Here is a 19732-nt window from a genome sequence, read left to right on the forward strand (position 1 = left end):
TCATGGGACAGTTACATGACCCGTGTTATAAGACATTAACGCTCACATCTCTTCATGGGACAGTTACATGACCCGTGTTATAAGACATTAACGCTCACACCTCTTCATGGGACAGTTACATGACCCGTGTTATAAGACATTAACGCTCACACCTCTTCATGGGACGGTTACATGACCCGTGTTATAAGACCATCACGTACCCTTCTCGCCCCTCTTCTTCTTGGTGCGGTCGATGTGGTCCTTGAGCTGGATCCGGACCTGCCTCTCATTGGGCTGGTCCCGGATGAACGGGTGCTTGAGGAGCTGGTCCGTGGGAGGGCGCTGGGTGTAGTTCTTCACCAGACAGCCCTCGATGAAGCTGAAGAACTTTTTAGACCTGCGAAGAGACAAATCCAGTGTGCAGCCGGTTTAAATGTATGATCAGTGTGAAAGTCTGTTTATCCTGTAACACACATATCAGCATTATACTTCTGTTATATTGTATTCAGGAGGCTAAACAAAATATGTATTATTGTTTTAAACATACTATTTCCCCATGAATGTACTCTGAGCAATGTATTGTGTATTAAATTGTGAGGAACTGAATATTTCCCAGTCCTGACAAACACTGACCATTTCTTGGACTTGAGGCGAGGAGGAGGGTTCCTGGGGATGAGGAAGAGCGCTCTCATGGGGTGCATGTCACACAGCGCTGGAGGAACAAAGACAATAAGAGCAAATACATTCGTATGAAGAATATTCACTCGACTTATAGATTTAAAAATAAGAGTAATATATTTAGTCAGATTGAAAAAAAGTAATGCAATAGTAGAAAATGGTTTCAAATGTAATCAAATGACTCCTTTATGGAACTCTACATTGATTTCTGACTAAAAGTGTAACAGACTAAAGAAAACTCCCTCAAACTTGATGATTTAAGTGACAAACTCTCACATCACCTTTTGGCTCATATTTAAAAGCGGTCATATGTTAGTTATCTTTTTATATATCACAAACTTTACATGGAAAGTTATGTACATTTTTGTCCTTACGTACACTACAAATGAGACGCCAGACTTGACATGGTTTTATAAGTCAAGATCTTTTGACTTCCATCCAAAAAATCACCCTAAATCTAATGGAAATGGTTTGAGCAGCAGCATTTATATTCTCATATATATAATATAATATATATATATATATATATATATATATATAATATATATATATATATAATATAATATATATATATATATATATATATATATATATATATATATATATATAGCTCAGAGTAATCGAGATAGCAATGAATTCAGATTTAACTATTGTAATGCAGTAGTAGAAAAGGTCATCTGGACACTGTTTTATAAATCGAGACATTTTTCAAAATAATAAACCTTTATGTATATTATTTTTGTGTCTAAGTAAAAGTGCAGGACAGAGTATATATATATATATATATATATATATATATATATATATAGTAGTGATGGAGTGACTCACGTGGGGCGCCCTCGGCCATCTCAATAGCAGTGATTCCACAGGACCACAGGTCACTCTGAGGAGACAGACAAGGCCTCAAACACACGTCACACACAGAGGAGTACGCTTTATACTAGAGATGCACCGATACCAGTATTGATATTGATATTGGCCGATACTTATGCATCGCTCCTGTTAAGGTTAATGTATATTGTGCAGTGTCCCTGTCTCAATAAAGAAACTAATACAAAATAATACTCCAATTGGCCATTTTGAGAACAACTAAACTTAAATCTAGTAAATATTGACATATTGAACTTTTAAAGCTCAAAACCTATAGAATTTAGTTAATGAGTTTATTTTACATTGTTCGGCTATTGAAGTGTAATATGTATAGATGTCGGTATCAGAGTGGAAGAAGCTGGTGCATCCCTAGTTCATACCTTGAAAGTACCAGAATCAGAATCACTACTGCACTGGTGTGAGAGTAATGCTGTTTCCTGTAAGTGGTTGAGTCACTTGGACGGGTGGAGGATCCTGGCTCAAATCTGTGCTTACAACATGAAACTGTTGAAACTGTAACGATCATAGAGACGGTCACCATTAAACAACTGTGCCGTCCTTGGGGGGGCCCTTCAGCTCGGGGGGCCCTAGGCAGTTGCCAGGCTTGCCTATTGCATTGTCATCTGTCCTGTAGCAGTCTCGCTGATGTTTTATAGTTGTGATCTAAGTGTCTATCGAGCATCCTTTTGCTTATGGATATGCATATGGCCGCCTCACCCTGTAGTCATAGGTGGCGTCCGGGTTCTCATCACAGGCGATGACCTCTGGGGCCATCCAGTACGGGGTCCCGATGAAAGTGTTCCTCCGACCCACTGTCCGGTCCAGCTGGGCACTCACTCCAAAGTCCACTGCAAAGGACGCACAGAGTTTACTAAGAAGTATGGAAACAAGCAGGAAGTTGTATGTTCACAGCCAGCAAACTACTGCTTATTTATGTCTATATATATTTATTCACCCACATTGTCTAGTATGACAGCCACACTTACATCAGTCAGCCCCAGGGCAGCTCTGGCTACAATAGTAGCTTACCACCACTAGCTAAATGAATGCCTATCTTCTCTTCCTGTGACTATGTTTCAGGATTCATTTCAGTCCGAGGTGAGTCCTGCCTGAGTCAGATCTGGTTCAGTCCTGGTCCTGGTCCTGGTCCTGGTCCTGGTCCTGGTCCTGGTCCTGGTCCTGGTCCTGGTCCTGGTCCTGGTCCTGGTCTGATAGTGGTTCTGCATGTGTTGTCCTCTGCTCTCTGGGACAGTTCACTCCTGACAATAACAAAGGTAAAGAGCATTCATTGTTAACTTTTTTGCTTGTATTCAAAGTCAAATATTGCTGTGGCGATCTAAACTGCTCCTTCTGCTGTGGTTTGTGCTGTTGTTTACGGCGTCTTTAACGGCTCGTAACTACGTGATTACTGGAAGTATTTCCAAAAACTCAAACGTGACATGGCGCTAGTTCTCTCATCTGTTGCGGTCTCGACGTGCCATGGTCTCCAAAACAAAATTGGGCCAAAACACAAAGCATAGAAATGAGAGACGCCTTCATATTTAGCATAATACCACCAGAGCACCACTGTGCTCTGTCCCATACCCAGTTTGACCTCTGCATTCTCAGTCAGCAGCACATTCTGGCCCTTAATGTCTCTGTGGATGACGTGGTGAGCGTGCAGGTGAGCCAGGCCCTGAGGAGCAGAAGAAGGACAACCACATCTTATGAGAATGGAGAGAAAAATCACGGTTCACAAATTATAGGCATAAGTCAAAGTTTTAAAATGAGTTGTAATTGAAAAGACAAACCAGCAATGATAAGGAAACAAGCACTGATCGGGAGTCAGTGCTTCTTTGTGCTTTTAGGCAGGACATTTAGGCCCATTTCTCTTTGTATTCTGACCAGACCATGTATTTAAATTAACAAAAAAACGTGTTGGAGATCCAGATTTCACCTCACTTACAATTTTGAGTGTCATGATAAACACTGTGAATACATGTGCTTTTTTGTTTTTTATTTTTAATGAATTTGCAAATAATTCTAACAACCTTCTTTCAAGTTTATGGGATATTGTTTGTAGAATTTTGAGGCAAATCATTCATTTTATAAACTTGTGAATAAGGCTGTATCATAACACAATGTGTAAAAAGTGAAGTACTGTGAATGTGGCCTGGAGTACTGTATACAAAACACTGCATTTGAACTATATTCATCTGTATTAAATACCATTGGCCTATAGAATGTTGTGATGTCACAGCAATATCACAAAACTATTTAGATTTTCCAGTGCAACCAAAACTAAACCAGGTCTAAAGCTAAATAACGAGTAAAGAGGATGTAAACTAGATCTGAACGATGCAACGTCAGAAACATGTGCATAATATATATATATATACATATATTATACTCACCCTGAGGATCTCCCTGGAGATGTAGGCGATCCAGTCCTCCTTCAAAGTGTTTCCTTTAGTGTTCTTCACCAGGTCTGTAATGGAGCCGGCGCCACAGAACTCCATCACCAGCTGCATTACACAAATACAGGCATTAGAGCCGGGTGCAGGATGTGCAGGAGCAGAAGTGCATGCTCATGTTCAGTTCCATTCTGAGGAGCTGCATGAACAACATCTGAAGCAATAGCTGCCAGTATCATGTCATGAATATCTTATGGAGCTATTCGTCACCTTGTGTTAACCACAAAGTCATTAGTGTTCCTGACTGTAAGATTAATGGGCTCAGCGACGTCGTTCCTTCTCCTTCACTTCCAATGGAACCAAAACTCCAGTCTCCCTCAGCTCGGCAACAAGCAAAAGCAGTGCTTGTTAAAACCTTGTGTGTGTTGATGTGCACACGCGACGCAATCCTGAAAGTTGGAAAATGTTCTACTGAACTGTGCAAATTCAGAAACATGAAGGAATACTTGCATTTGTCCAATTTTCATATTTTGCATTTCACTAAACTATTACTGGGATCTGCCTGTGAAAGAAAGCGACGCCTCTTTAGCCTGGTCAGCCTCATCCTTCCCTCGAAGTTCACAGCCAATGAAATGAGTGAAAGATTCACAATCTGCCCTAGAGCAGAGCGCATCCTGTGAAGCTGAGGCTGGTCGCTGGTCGCTACAGTGCATCGCTGCCTTGTGTTTGATTTAAACCTGCTGCGATGAGTGTCACTGGTCGCTGTCGATTGTCGCCTCCCGTGTGTCGAGGAGATGACTAAACATGGGGGGAAAGGGAAGGTAATACTTCTGGAGCTAAACAATTGAAGCTGAAGGACCGCGACTTCAGTGGCGTGTTCGACCAGAGAGCTTTGTATATTGATATGGGAACACTAAATACAATCAATCCAATGGCATCAGAAAAATTACAAGTGACATCCTGTAATGTTAATGACACATTCAACCAAATCAAGCAAAAAATATATATATAAAAAAAAAATACATTGCAAGGAATCCATTTAAGCATTATAGAACATCAAAAACTAATCAAATAATTCATCAGACACAGGAGGGGGATTAATAAAGAATGTAGGATTGACATCTGGAGGGAGATGAACCCCAGTGTACACCAATACATTCATTTTTCTAAACCACACACAATCTACTCTAAATTGCAACATGCAAAGTCAAGCAAAGGACCTTTTTGCAACTTTTCAAATCCACAACAAAATTTGGATCTAGGAAAATCTTTTTCAAATGGCCTCATCTGTGAATAAGTGCAATGGCCTTTTCGTTATCTGATGAACTCCTCAGAGCCAAGGAAAATGCAGATCAAGTGGACCTAATCAGCTTTTCTTCAGCCTGACGTGCCAGAGCCAGCCTGACTCTCCCAGCATGACTCCTGAACATGGACACAGGCACACGGACACAGGCACAGCTTCATCCTCTGCTCGTATGAAACAATGACTACAGTAGCATCACTACAGTAACATCACTACAGTAACATGACTACAGTAACATCACTACAGTAACATGACTACAGTAACATCACTACAGTAACATCACTACAGTAACATGACTACAGTAACATCACTACAGTAACATCACTACAGTAACATCACTACAGTAACATGACTACAGTAACATCACTACAGTAACATGACTACAGTAACATGTCTACAGTAACATGTCTACAGTAACATGACTACAGTAACATCACTACAGTAACATCACTACAGTAACATCACTACAGTAACATGACTACAGTAACATGACTACAGTAACATCACTACAGTAACATCACTACAGTAACATGACTACAGTAACATCACTACAGTAACATGACTACAGTAACATCACTACAGTAACATCACTACAGTAACATGACTACAGTAACATCACTACAGTAACATCACTACAGTAACATGACTACAGTAACATCACTACAGTAACATCACTACAGTAACATGACTACAGTAACATCACTACAGTAACATCACTACAGTAACATGACTACAGTAACATCACTACAGTAACATGACTACAGTAACATGACTACAGTAACATGACTAGAGTAACATCACTACAGTAACATGACTACAGTAACATCACTACAGTAACATGACTACAGTAACATGACTACAGTAACATCAGTACAGTAACATCACTACAGTAACATCACTACAGTAACATGACTACAGTAACATCACTACAGTAACATGACTACAGTAACATCAGTACAGTAACATCAGTACAGTAACATGACTACAGTAACATGTCTACAGTAACATGACTACAGTAACATCACTACAGTAACATGACTACAGTAACATCACTACAGTAACATGACTACAGTAACATCAGTACAGTAACATCAGTACAGTAACATGACTACAGTAACATGTCTACAGTAACATGACTACAGTAACATCACTACAGTAACATCACTACAGTAACATGACTACAGTAACATGACTACAGTAACATCACTACAGTAACATGACTACAGTAACATCAGTACAGTAACATCAGTACAGTAACATGACTACAGTAACATGTCTACAGTAACATCACTACAGTAACATCACTACAGTAACATCACTACAGTAACATCACTACAGTAACATGACTACAGTAACATCACTACAGTAACATCACTACAGTAACATCACTACAGTAACATGACTACAGTAACATCACTACAGTAACATCACTACAGTAACATGACTACAGTAACATCACTACAGTAACATGACTACAGCAACATGACTACAGTAACATCACTACAGTAACATCACTACAGTAACATCACTACAGTAACATGACTACAGCAACATGACTACAGTAACATCACTACAGTAACATGACTACAGCAACATGACTACAGCAACATGACTACAGTAACATCACTACAGTAACATGACTACAGCAACATGACTACAGCAACATGACTACAGTAACATGACTACAGTAACATCACTACAGTAACATGACTACAGTAACATGACTACAGTAACATGACTAGAGTAACATCACTACAGTAACATGACTACAGTAACATCACTACAGTAACATGACTACAGCAACATGACTACAGTAACATCACTACAGTAACATGACTACAGCAACATGACTACAGCAACATGACTACAGTAACATCACTACAGTAACATGACTACAGTAACATCACTACAGTAACATCACTACAGTAACATGTCTACAGTAACATGACTACAGTAACATGACTACAGTAACATCAGTACAATAGCATGACTACAGTAACATGTCTACAGTAACATGACTACAGTAACATGACTACAGTAACATCAGTACAGTAGCATGACTACAGTAACATGACTACAGTAACATGACTACAGTAACATCACTACAGCAACATCACTACAGTAACATCACTACAGTAACATCACTACAGTAACATGACTACAGCAACATGACTACAGTAACATCACTACAGTAACATCACTACAGTAACATCACTACAGTAACATGACTACAGCAACATGACTACAGCAACATGACTACAGTAACATCACTACAGTAACATGACTACAGCAACATGACTACAGCAACATGACTACAGTAACATGACTACAGTAACATGACTACAGTAACATGACTACAGTAACATGACTAGAGTAACATCACTACAGTAACATGACTACAGTAACATCACTACAGTAACATGACTACAGCAACATGACTACAGTAACATCACTACAGTAACATGACTACAGCAACATGACTACAGCAACATGACTACAGCAACATGACTACAGTAACATCACTACAGTAACATGACTACAGTAACATCACTACAGTAACATCACTACAGTAACATGTCTACAGTAACATGACTACAGTAACATGACTACAGTAACATCAGTACAATAGCATGACTACAGTAACATGTCTACAGTAACATGACTACAGTAACATGACTACAGTAACATCAGTACAGTAGCATGACTACAGTAACATCACTACAGTAACATCACTACAGTAACATGACTACAGTAACATCACTACAGCAACATCACTACAGTAACATGACTACAGTAACATGACTACAGCAACATGACTACAGTAACATCACTACAGTAACATCACTACAGTAACATGACTACAGTAACATCACTACAGTAACATGACTACAGTAACATGACTACAGTAACATCACTACAGTAACATGACTACAGTAACATGACTACAGTAACATGACTACAGTAACATGACTACAGTAACATCACTACAGTAACATCACTACAGTAACATGACTACAGTAACATGACTACAGTAACATCACTACAGTAACATGTCTACAGTAACATGACTACAGTAACATGACTACAGTAACATGACTACAGTAACATGACTAGAGTAACATCACTACAGTAACATGACTACAGTAACATCACTACAGTAACATGACTACAGTAACATGACTACAGTAACATCAGTACAGTAACATGACTACAGTAACATGACTACAGTAACATGACTAGAGTAACATCACTACAGTAACATGACTACAGTAACATCACTACAGTAACATGACTACAGTAACATGACTACAGTAACATCAGTACAGTAACATCACTACAGTAACATCACTACAGTAACATGACTACAGTAACATCACTACAGTAACATGACTACAGTAACATCAGTACAGTAACATCAGTACAGTAACATGACTACAGTAACATGTCTACAGTAACATGACTACAGTAACATCACTACAGTAACATGACTACAGTAACATCACTACAGTAACATGACTACAGTAACATCGGTACAGTAACATCAGTACAGTAACATGACTACAGTAACATGTCTACAGTAACATGACTACAGTAACATCACTACAGTAACATCACTACAGTAACATGACTACAGTAACATGACTACAGTAACATCACTACAGTAACATGACTACAGTAACATCAGTACAGTAACATCAGTACAGTAACATGACTACAGTAACATGTCTACAGTAACATCACTACAGTAACATCACTACAGTAACATCACTACAGTAACATCACTACAGTAACATGACTACAGTAACATCACTACAGTAACATCACTACAGTAACATCACTACAGTAACATGACTACAGTAACATCACTACAGTAACATCACTACAGTAACATGACTACAGTAACATCACTACAGTAACATGACTACAGCAACATGACTACAGTAACATCACTACAGTAACATCACTACAGTAACATCACTACAGTAACATGACTACAGCAACATGACTACAGTAACATCACTACAGTAACATGACTACAGCAACATGACTACAGCAACATGACTACAGTAACATCACTACAGTAACATGACTACAGCAACATGACTACAGCAACATGACTACAGTAACATGACTACAGTAACATCACTACAGTAACATGACTACAGTAACATGACTACAGTAACATGACTAGAGTAACATCACTACAGTAACATGACTACAGTAACATCACTACAGTAACATGACTACAGCAACATGACTACAGTAACATCACTACAGTAACATGACTACAGCAACATGACTACAGCAACATGACTACAGTAACATCACTACAGTAACATGACTACAGTAACATCACTACAGTAACATCACTACAGTAACATGTCTACAGTAACATGACTACAGTAACATGACTACAGTAACATCAGTACAATAGCATGACTACAGTAACATGTCTACAGTAACATGACTACAGTAACATGACTACAGTAACATCAGTACAGTAGCATGACTACAGTAACATGACTACAGTAACATGACTACAGTAACATCACTACAGCAACATCACTACAGTAACATCACTACAGTAACATCACTACAGTAACATGACTACAGCAACATGACTACAGTAACATCACTACAGTAACATCACTACAGTAACATCACTACAGTAACATGACTACAGCAACATGACTACAGCAACATGACTACAGTAACATCACTACAGTAACATGACTACAGCAACATGACTACAGCAACATGACTACAGTAACATGACTACAGTAACATGACTACAGTAACATGACTACAGTAACATGACTACAGTAACATGACTAGAGTAACATCACTACAGTAACATGACTACAGTAACATCACTACAGTAACATGACTACAGCAACATGACTACAGTAACATCACTACAGTAACATGACTACAGCAACATGACTACAGCAACATGACTACAGCAACATGACTACAGTAACATCACTACAGTAACATGACTACAGTAACATCACTACAGTAACATCACTACAGTAACATGTCTACAGTAACATGACTACAGTAACATGACTACAGTAACATCAGTACAATAGCATGACTACAGTAACATGTCTACAGTAACATGACTACAGTAACATGACTACAGTAACATCAGTACAGTAGCATGACTACAGTAACATCACTACAGTAACATCACTACAGTAACATGACTACAGTAACATCACTACAGCAACATCACTACAGTAACATGACTACAGTAACATGACTACAGTAACATGACTACAGTAACATCAGTACAATAGCATGACTACAGTAACATGACTACAGTAACATCACTACAGTAACATCACTACAGTAACATGACTACAGTAACATCACTACAGTAACATGACTACAGTAACATGACTACAGTAACATCACTACAGTAACATGACTACAGTAACATGACTACAGTAACATCACTACAGTAACATCACTACAGTAACATGACTACAGTAACATGACTACAGTAACATCACTACAGTAACATGTCTACAGTAACATGACTACAGTAACATGACTACAGTAACATCACTACAGTAACATCACTACAGTAACATCAGTACAGTAACATGACTACAGTAACATCACTACAGTAACATGACTACAGTAAAATGACTACAGTAACATGACTACAGTAACATGACTACAGTAACATCACTACAGTAACATGACTACAGTAACACCACTACAGTAAGGCAAGGCAAGGCAAGTTTATTTGTAGAGCACATTTCATACACAAGGCAATTCAAAGTGCTTCACAGCAGGAAAAATGCATTCAAATCACAAAGAAATTACAGAAACAGAAATACAATAAAATTAACTAAATTAAAAATTATCAATCCAACTGATTGTCTAAACTAATAAAATCACAAACAAAAGAGAAGAGTGCAAAGAAAAAATCCTTTCAGTCATATGCGCAGCTAAACAAAACTGTTTTTAGCTTAGATTTGAACATTGTCAGAGTTGAAGCCTGTCTCACATCTTCAGGAAGACTGTTCCAGATTTTAGCTGCATAAAACTGAAACGCAGATTCCCCATGTTTTGTCCTGACTCTGGGCACCAGCAAGAGGCCGGTCCCTGAGGTCCTCAGAGTCCGAGATGGTTCATATGGCACTAACACATCCAAGATGTACTTTGGTGCTAGGCCATGGAGAGACTTGTACACAAGCAGAGCTGCTTTAAAGTCTCTTCTCTGAGCCACAGGGAGCAGTGCAGAGACCTGAGAACAGGATTAATGTGATCATACTTCCTGGTTCTAGTCAGGACCCGAGCAGCAGCGTTCTGGATGAACTGCAGCTGTTTTACAGCTCGTTTGGAGAGACCAGTGAGCGGCCGTTACAGTCTAATCTACTGGAGACAAACGCATGGATAAGTCTCTCCAAATCTGGTTTTGACACTATATTTTTGATTTTGGCAATGTTTTTTAGATGGTAAAAAGCTGCTGATGTTATTGATTTGACGTGGCTATTAAAGTTCAAATCTGAGTCCATTATTACCCCCAGATTTCTAATTTGGTTTGTAGGTTTTAGAGCGAGACTCTGGAGGTGACCGCTAACACTTTCTCTTTGTTTCTGTGGGCCAAAAACAATTATTTCAGTCTTGTCTGAGTTCAGCTGGAGAAAGTTGTTTTGCATCCACAAACTGATCTGTTGGATGCAGTGACAGAGTGAATCTACTGGTCCATAGTCACCTGCCGATAGTGAAACATAGATCTGAGTGTCGTCTGCATCATTGTGATAGGACACATTTTCACTGCGTATCAACTGACCTAACGGCAGCATGTAGAGGTTGAACAGAAGGGGACCCAGGACTGACCCTTGGGGCACTCCACAGGTCAGGGTCATGTGGTCTGAGACACAGCTACCAATTTCAACAAAGTACTTCCTGTCTTCCAGATAGGACCTTAACCAGTTTAGGGCAGTGCCAGTGATGCCCACCCAGTCCTCTAGTCTCTGTAAGAGGATCCCATGATCGACAGTGTCAAAAGCAGCACTCAGATCTAACAGAATTAAGACTGAGGCTTTGCCCGTGTCAGTGTTCAGGCGGATGTCATTTGTCACCTTGACAAGAGCAGTCTCAGTGCTGTGATGAGGTCTAAAACCTGACTGAAAAACATCAAATGAGTTGTTTATTAAGAGGAAATCAGTAACATCACTACAGTAACAGAGCCTCAGACAAAAGCTGTGTCACTGTGTGCAAATAAAACAGTTTAATTAGAATTGATAATGTCACCTATCTCAGGGGTCACTAATAAACTTTCACTGAGGTCAAGTTTGAGAACATTACCACAAGTCGAGGTCCGGAACTTCACTTCCCACTTGTATTTGTATGATATATTATATTATAATTACATAAAGGCAGAGATATAGGCAGATATAGGCAGATATAGGCAGAGATCCCAGTGTAATTTTGTTTGATATAAAAATGTCCTTTGAGAAACCAAGCTAAAAGTAGTCAAAAGCATTTCAAGGCTAAAAACAATAGAGATATTGCATCATATTTACTGTATTTTTTGTTGCTTGGACAAAGAAAAATAATCTAATCCAATTTAAACCTAAATGTTCCTTAAAATATCTGTAAATTTAGTTCGAGAAGCACTGACCCAGAGCTGGTCGTCGTGTCCAGGAGGACTCTTCTTGATGAAGGCTCCGTAGTACGTGGCGATGTTCCTGTGGTGCGAGTACTTCTTCAGCATGTTGATCTCCAGCTTGATTTCCTCTTCCTCGTCCTGGAGACAAAGAGGTCAATCAGAGTTACGTCTGAATAACATTTTTTTATTAGTATTTTTTCTGTGATCGTTTTTAGTAGAATGATGTTTTAGTCAGAAATAAACATGTCAATACAACTTACTCCAATAAAGGGTTCATACTATGACACATTTTTCACATGAAAATACTGCTGTAACAAACACCACTGACTTTGCAATCGCTGACTCTAAAGATGACATACAGTAAATATTTAAAGGTTTGTCTGGCTCTTGAGCTCAGATCATCCACACGCCAAAGCTTAATCCACTTTCTTCTCTCTCAGATTTCACTTGGGCAAAATGTTTGCATTTCTTGACCGCTCTCTCAGAGTGGTCGTTGAAGATGTGGAGCTTGTTATGTCTGGTCTGGCCATAACGCACGGTTTATCACTGAAATTGTGAAACTTCAGTATAATAGGTCTTGGGCAGCGGTTCAGGGTCGGCTTGGGAGCCAGAGAGCAACGGTCACGGTCAAGCTTGATTTTCCCAGTTTTTGTTTAAAATGTTAGATATTATATATAAGCATCCATACAACTTAGCACATCTTTCACTTCAGTGTCCTCAGGAACATAGACAATCCGCAGATTGTCTCTGCGATTACGATTCTCCAGGACATCCATGTGATCAGTTCATTTGTTCCTTCTGCCACGTTGGCTTGTCTGGTAGAAACCAGACATTTGCTTTTAGGCTGCTGTGGCTCGACTGTCCAGTTTGTTAGGCTTAGATTTTAAGTCACATGTTTCCGACAGTGCGGCATCCATCTTTGTATCTAAAGCTTTTGTAAAGTTAGCAGTTCATCTCCCGCAGAGCCATGATCACTGGGCCCATCCTCAGGCATCTGGTTCAGAGCCATTGTGGGCTGTGGCTCTGTGGTGGGGCTAGTAAGTTTAGCTCTAGCATTGCTAGCATGGCTCTCGAGGCGGTGTTCTTCTTGTTCAGTTTCTTAGACATTTTAATGAAATAATTGTCTGAGCTCATTATATGTCTGCTGCCATGCAGAAATGTCAAATCTCCCCAGGTGAACTCCTAATAAAGATGGATAAATACAACAGATTTGACAGTAGCCTGACAGACCAGCAGCATCATCCCGGAGGATTTTGACATGATGGGCTAATATTAAAACACAAGTCTCCCACAAAGCCCTCATCCTCAGCTGGAGCAGGGACCGTCACCTGCCGTCACCTGCCGCCTGAGAACACCAGAGGAAGAGATGAGTCGACTGGTGTCTCAGTTTTGTCACAAATCACATCTGCATTCAGCTCCAGCCATGAATCACAGAGGAACCAAAAGCCCTGCGCTTACACAGGACACGCACAGTCCACAAGCACAAAGAGAAAGGTTCAAACAATTGCCATGTGTATGGACTGACTGAGCAATGTAATATGTTGATGCGGAGTGTGCATTTTTGATTGGGTGGGTTATGCCCATTCTTGTCTAAACCTATAGCCAGACCCGATCAACATAATTGATAAATGTAAACAGTTGTAAAAATTGACACAGGGTTTAATTTAGACAAGGCAAAGTCATCAGACTAGATTTGCCATTTTCTGTTCTGACGTTTTACAAATATTTATAACAATGTTAATGCTCAAGGTGACTTTTTATGATGAGATGATGTAGGACACACTCGGTCAGGCTTTGTCCCGTCCTCCCAGCTGTCCTCTTACTGAAAGGGGCCTGTCAACACGATCGGGGAGAGACTAAATCTCCCGATTTTAAGATATTTCAATCGAAAAATCTAAAATCAACCTTTTGTACGCCGTTATCCTTTATTTTAGTAGTGAAGGCGAGCGGGGGAACAGCTGACATGGGCACCGCCATGTTTGTTGTGATTACGCTGCAGGGCGTGTTTCTGTCCCAGAATGCCGTGGCTGCAGAGCCGCGGCGCGGTCAAATGGCCCAGCAGTTTCAGGAACCGCCATATAGCCTCATGGCTAACCCTAACCCTAACCCTGACTCTGACCTTAACCCTAACCCTAACCCTAACCCTGACCCTGACCCTGACCCTGACCCTAACCCTGACCCTGACCCTGACCCTGACCCTGACCCTAACCCTGACCCTGATCCTGACCCTAACCCTGACCCTAAACCTAACCCTGACCCTGACCTTAACCCTAACCCTGACCCTGACCTTAACCTTAATCCTGACCCTGACCCTAAACCTAACCCTGACTCTGACTCTGACCTTAACCTTAACCTTAACCTTAACCTTAACCTTAACCCTAACCCTAACCCTGACCCTGACTCTGACCTTAACCCTAACCCTAACCCTGACCCTAACCCTGACCCTGACCCTGACCCTGACCCTGACCCTGACCCTAACCCTGACCCTGATCCTGACCCTAACCCTGACCCTAAACCTAACCCTGACCCTGACCTTAACCCTAACCCTGACCCTGACCTTAACCTTAATCCTGACCCTGACCCTAAACCTAACCCTGACTCTGACTCTGACCTTAACCTTAACCTTAACCTTAACCTTAACCCTAACCCTAACCCTGACCCTGACTCTGACCTTAACCCTAACCCTAACCCTAACCCTGACCCTGACCATAACCCTGACCCTGACCATAACCCTAACCTTAACCCGGCGCGGTCTAAAACGGTGTGGTCAAATAGTGCAGCAGTATAAATAACATGGCAGTTTCTCTGTAGACACTCCCGTCCCAGAATGCAAAGCGCGAAGTTAAAGTGCGCAGGTCAAATTTAAAATGAAATCGGCACCATGATGTTGAACGACGTGAGCAAAGGTAGTGGCGCCGTGACCCTGCCTGGTCTGTTCAATTCAGAAACATATAGAGGACCGAAAATGGTGTTGAATATGTGTCCTGCAAAGTCATGTGGCTCGCACTTCAGTGTTTACTTTGGTTTTACCTTTTAATTCTGATGAGATTTTAAATCTCCCTCTTAGGGGGGCAATCTCCCACTATTTTTATGCGTTATCTCCCCCCTGGGACGAACATCAGGAAAAAGGAACACGAGCAACTGGAGAAATACCAAGGGCTCAGGGAGTAGCTGGAGAAGGCCTGGATGTTGGACACTATTTGTGACGTGATAGACTTCTGGTCTCCAGTTCAAAGCTGGAGCCTCCTGTTATGTCTGTGCTGTGATTCTTTTGATCAAAGACCTCTCTCGGCCTTGCATGTAGGATATCCTGGGGGCCCACGATGCCCTCGCCAGGCCTAGTATTGATCTTTACACTTGGGCATTGTATCAGAAGAACAGTAAGGGGTGTGAACTGACTTGATGCAAATGTGACCAACTGTCCTTGTTCCTGTGGCCTTTTGCCTTCTTTGTTTTCTTGTACCTGTGCAATTTGCCTTCCTGCCTATACGCCTGCCTGTAAGAAATGTCAATTGTTCTATTGAAGTAGGTCATGTGACCATCTGCTCGATCTGTAATCCATAAAATGAACATGGATCATTTTTTGGGACCAGATCAGGGTTCTGCACGAGTGTGACCGATGTACCGTACACGAGGGAGCGATTCATTCAGATTGTACACTGATTATTAACTTTTGAGAAAAGACAACTCGGTCCAATTGTTTTACTTTATACCTTGATAATCATTAGAAGAGAGATTCCACAACAACGGTGAAGGCAGAAGTGGTGCCCGTGGTCATCGGAGCACTCAGGGCAGTGACCCCCAAACTGGAGGAGTGGCTACAGCAGATCCAGGAAAAACATCAGACACCTCAGTCCAGAAAAGTGCAGTGCAGGAACAGCAAAGATACTGCACAGAACCCTCAAGCCCCAGGGGCCTCAGGTTGAGGACCCGAGCTTAGAAAAAGGGACGACTTTGATTTTAAATCACGCATTTCCCCCAGTGCTGCATCTATCTTTGTATCTACTGCCTTTGTAAAGTTAGCAGTTCATCTCCCGCAGAGCCATGATCACTGGGCCCATCCTCAGGCATCTGGTTCAGAGGCATTATGGGCTGCAGCAGGGGCTGTTGTGGGGCTAGTAAGTTTAGCTGCTCTTGAGGCGGTGTCCTTGTTCAGTTTCTTAGACATTTTAAGGTAATAATTGTCTGAGCTCATTATATGTCTGCTGCCATGCAGAAATGTCAAATCTCCCCAGGTGAACTCCTAATAAAGATGGATAAATACAACAGATTTGGCCGCAACCGGACAGACCTAATTGAGCTGGGCAGCCATCAATCTGGAAGTCTCTGACCAGTGGTCATTTTGATATTATGGGCTTATATTTAAACACAAAGTACACATCCTCAGCTGCTTTCAGCTGCACACAGGGAGCAGGGACCATCACCTGCCACAGCCACAGCACCAGAGAAAGAGTTTGGATGAGTGGACTGATGAGGCGGAGCTTTTGATTGGGTGGGCAAGACATTAGTTTGGGTTTGTCTATACCTATACCAGGAATGAGTCAACATAATTGATAAATGTAAACAGTTGTAAAAATTGACACAGGGTTTAATTTAGACAAGGCAAAGTCATCAGACTAGATTTGCCAGACATGTTCTGTTCTGACGTTTTACAAATATTTATAACAATGTTAATGCTCAAGGTGACTTTTTATGATGAGATGATGTAGGACACACTTGGTCAGGCTCTGTCTCCGTCCTCACCTTGTGGTTGATGTGGCAACACCAAGTGATGGCAACATCAGGAAAAAGGAACACGAGAAATGTGTGTGGTGCTCCAGTATTGCAGGTATGTTCCAAGTGAGAGTTACTGGTGCTGGTGGCTAATATTGCGCGTGCGCGCGCATGTGCGCGTGTGCGCGTTAACCAATTCACTGACCGAGATAAACACGATTATTCAAGAATTGTACTAAAAATGATACTCATCTGATCTGGACCCAGATCAAGGAGACATAAAGCACCTTGATAACATCTTCTGACCAAAACTCAACCCAACTCTCTCGAAATATCAATCACTGAAAAAGAACTAGACTTAATCAAATGCAAAAGAATAAATCCCCAGGGCCGGATGGCCAACCATATCCTCACTATTCACAAACAATAACAGAAAGAAAACAAAAACTGCATTCCCACCCCAAACTTACACACCGTCCCATCTCACGGTGGGACAGGAAATGTTGACATAAAAAATCAGTAAAGCATTATGTCACATATCATCCATGTTTTCAAAAATCTAAGATTATGCAATTCATTAAAATAAATCATCCATCTTCCCACTACATAACACCAAATGGGAAGTGGCATCCCACCAACAGTCACCTTCACACCACTGCTAAAGACAATAGAAGAAGACTTACTTCAATGGATAAACCTTCCCCCCATAATTGGCAGGAAAGCAGCAATAAAGATGACAATTTTACTAAAAATGAACTATTTAATCTCAATGATCCCAAACCACCCCATGGTCACCACAAGACTCCATTATCACTCACTTCAATTGGAAAAAAATAAAACTCGACTAGAAGCACCACATTTACAATAGTACAAACTACAACCATTTACAAATGGACTAACCGCGCCCAATCTGATATTATATGGCTATAAACAGAACAATCATTATGCAGAGAACCAAATATAGCTGACATGCCATTTCTCACAAATCAAACACACCCGTTTTAACGCTACAACCGCCGCCTCTGACCGCCTGGTGGACATGTCACCAAATCACAAACTCCACACTTGCCCCATCTGGCCTCACCCCACTGTGGAACAACCCTGACTTCACACCCAACACCCACTCATATTAAACAAATATTTTTGAAACACCTACAAATCAAACCTGCAGTTATGGAAAAAATAAACATCACAGATGTAGAACTCGCCTGCAATATTAGACTTAATATCTCCAATTCTCCAAAGAAACTTCCCTCTAAAATATACAAAATAATTTCAAAGCCATTTCAGACCATATGCTTAGGCCACAGTTATTGTATTACTTGGTTTACGGATCCGCCGCACTTAGATTATTGATTTCTACAATATAAATAAAATAAATTATTATCATTTTTTTTTAATAAACGGAAAATAGCATTAAATGAAATATAAATAACGGTATTAAGTCTGGTGCGTTTTGGAAGAAAAAATCTTTTGAAATTGTAATTATATTTATATTTCGCCCGCCTGTGCATTATATTTCATTTAAAAATCAGTAAACCAAGTAATAAAATAACTTACCAACAATAAAATGGGAAAATGACCTTTCAATGACTCTGTGCTGTTTCCATGGATGTGACTGGGAAGTCACACTCCCAGTCACACTCGAGGCCGCGCGATTCCAGTGGTTTTCATTAAATATGTAAATTAAACAAATTGAGGTAATAAAATAATAATCAAAGCTTTTTATTGAATATTTTCTGTAAGAATAAATCTGCTTTTCCTTCAATATTAACTGCTCACTTTTCTAATAAATGTTTGTTCTACTCTGCGCTGGGCCTAAAATACCATCTTTAATTCATGTGTCACCGTCCATGGCACGTAACACCTCCATGGAGACAAAGAGGTGGTGAGAGGTTATCTCGAACAGCTTTAAGGTGCATCGGAATCTGGAGAGTTGGAGGTAAGCGCCTCAAACGAGGCGAGGAGAGGAGTATTTTGTTTTGTTTATAAGAGTTCTTCTATTAAGAGTGTTTTTTTGTCCTCCTGTATCTACTGCGTTGTAACAACAGAATTTCCCCATGTGTGGACATTAAAGGGTTATTTTATCTTGTCTTAAACAGAGAGGAACATGAAAACTCCCAATCAGGAACAGCACACGTCACCTTCTCACTGTGAGGCAAG

At 40.5% G+C, this 19732-nt stretch overlaps 1 protein-coding gene across 10 annotated transcripts in view; it reads right to left on the bottom strand.

Annotated features, from left to right (window-relative positions):
* The window catches only part of map4k4 (mitogen-activated protein kinase kinase kinase kinase 4), a 158439-nt gene that overhangs the window by 86742 nt on the left and 51965 nt on the right, over positions 1-19732 (bottom strand). For all 10 annotated transcript variants that reach the window (XM_072444196.1, XM_072444204.1, XM_072444201.1 and 7 more), the window contains exons 4-10: positions 12869-12994; positions 3921-4031; positions 3112-3202; positions 2245-2375; positions 1486-1540; positions 613-691; positions 201-376 (exon numbers count right to left, since the gene is read on the bottom strand). In XM_072444196.1, coding sequence (XP_072300297.1) covers positions 201-376; positions 613-691; positions 1486-1540; positions 2245-2375; positions 3112-3202; positions 3921-4031; positions 12869-12994 — 769 coding nt within the window. The remainder of the gene's footprint in view (positions 1-200; positions 377-612; positions 692-1485; positions 1541-2244; positions 2376-3111; positions 3203-3920; positions 4032-12868; positions 12995-19732) is intronic.

The sequence above is a fragment of the Eucyclogobius newberryi genome, unplaced genomic scaffold, assembly GCF_026437365.1.
Source record: "Eucyclogobius newberryi isolate DKJ021-1_F unplaced genomic scaffold, fEucNew1.0.hap1 SCAF_14, whole genome shotgun sequence".
Classification (NCBI taxonomy): Eukaryota; Metazoa; Chordata; class Actinopteri; order Gobiiformes; family Gobiidae; genus Eucyclogobius; species Eucyclogobius newberryi.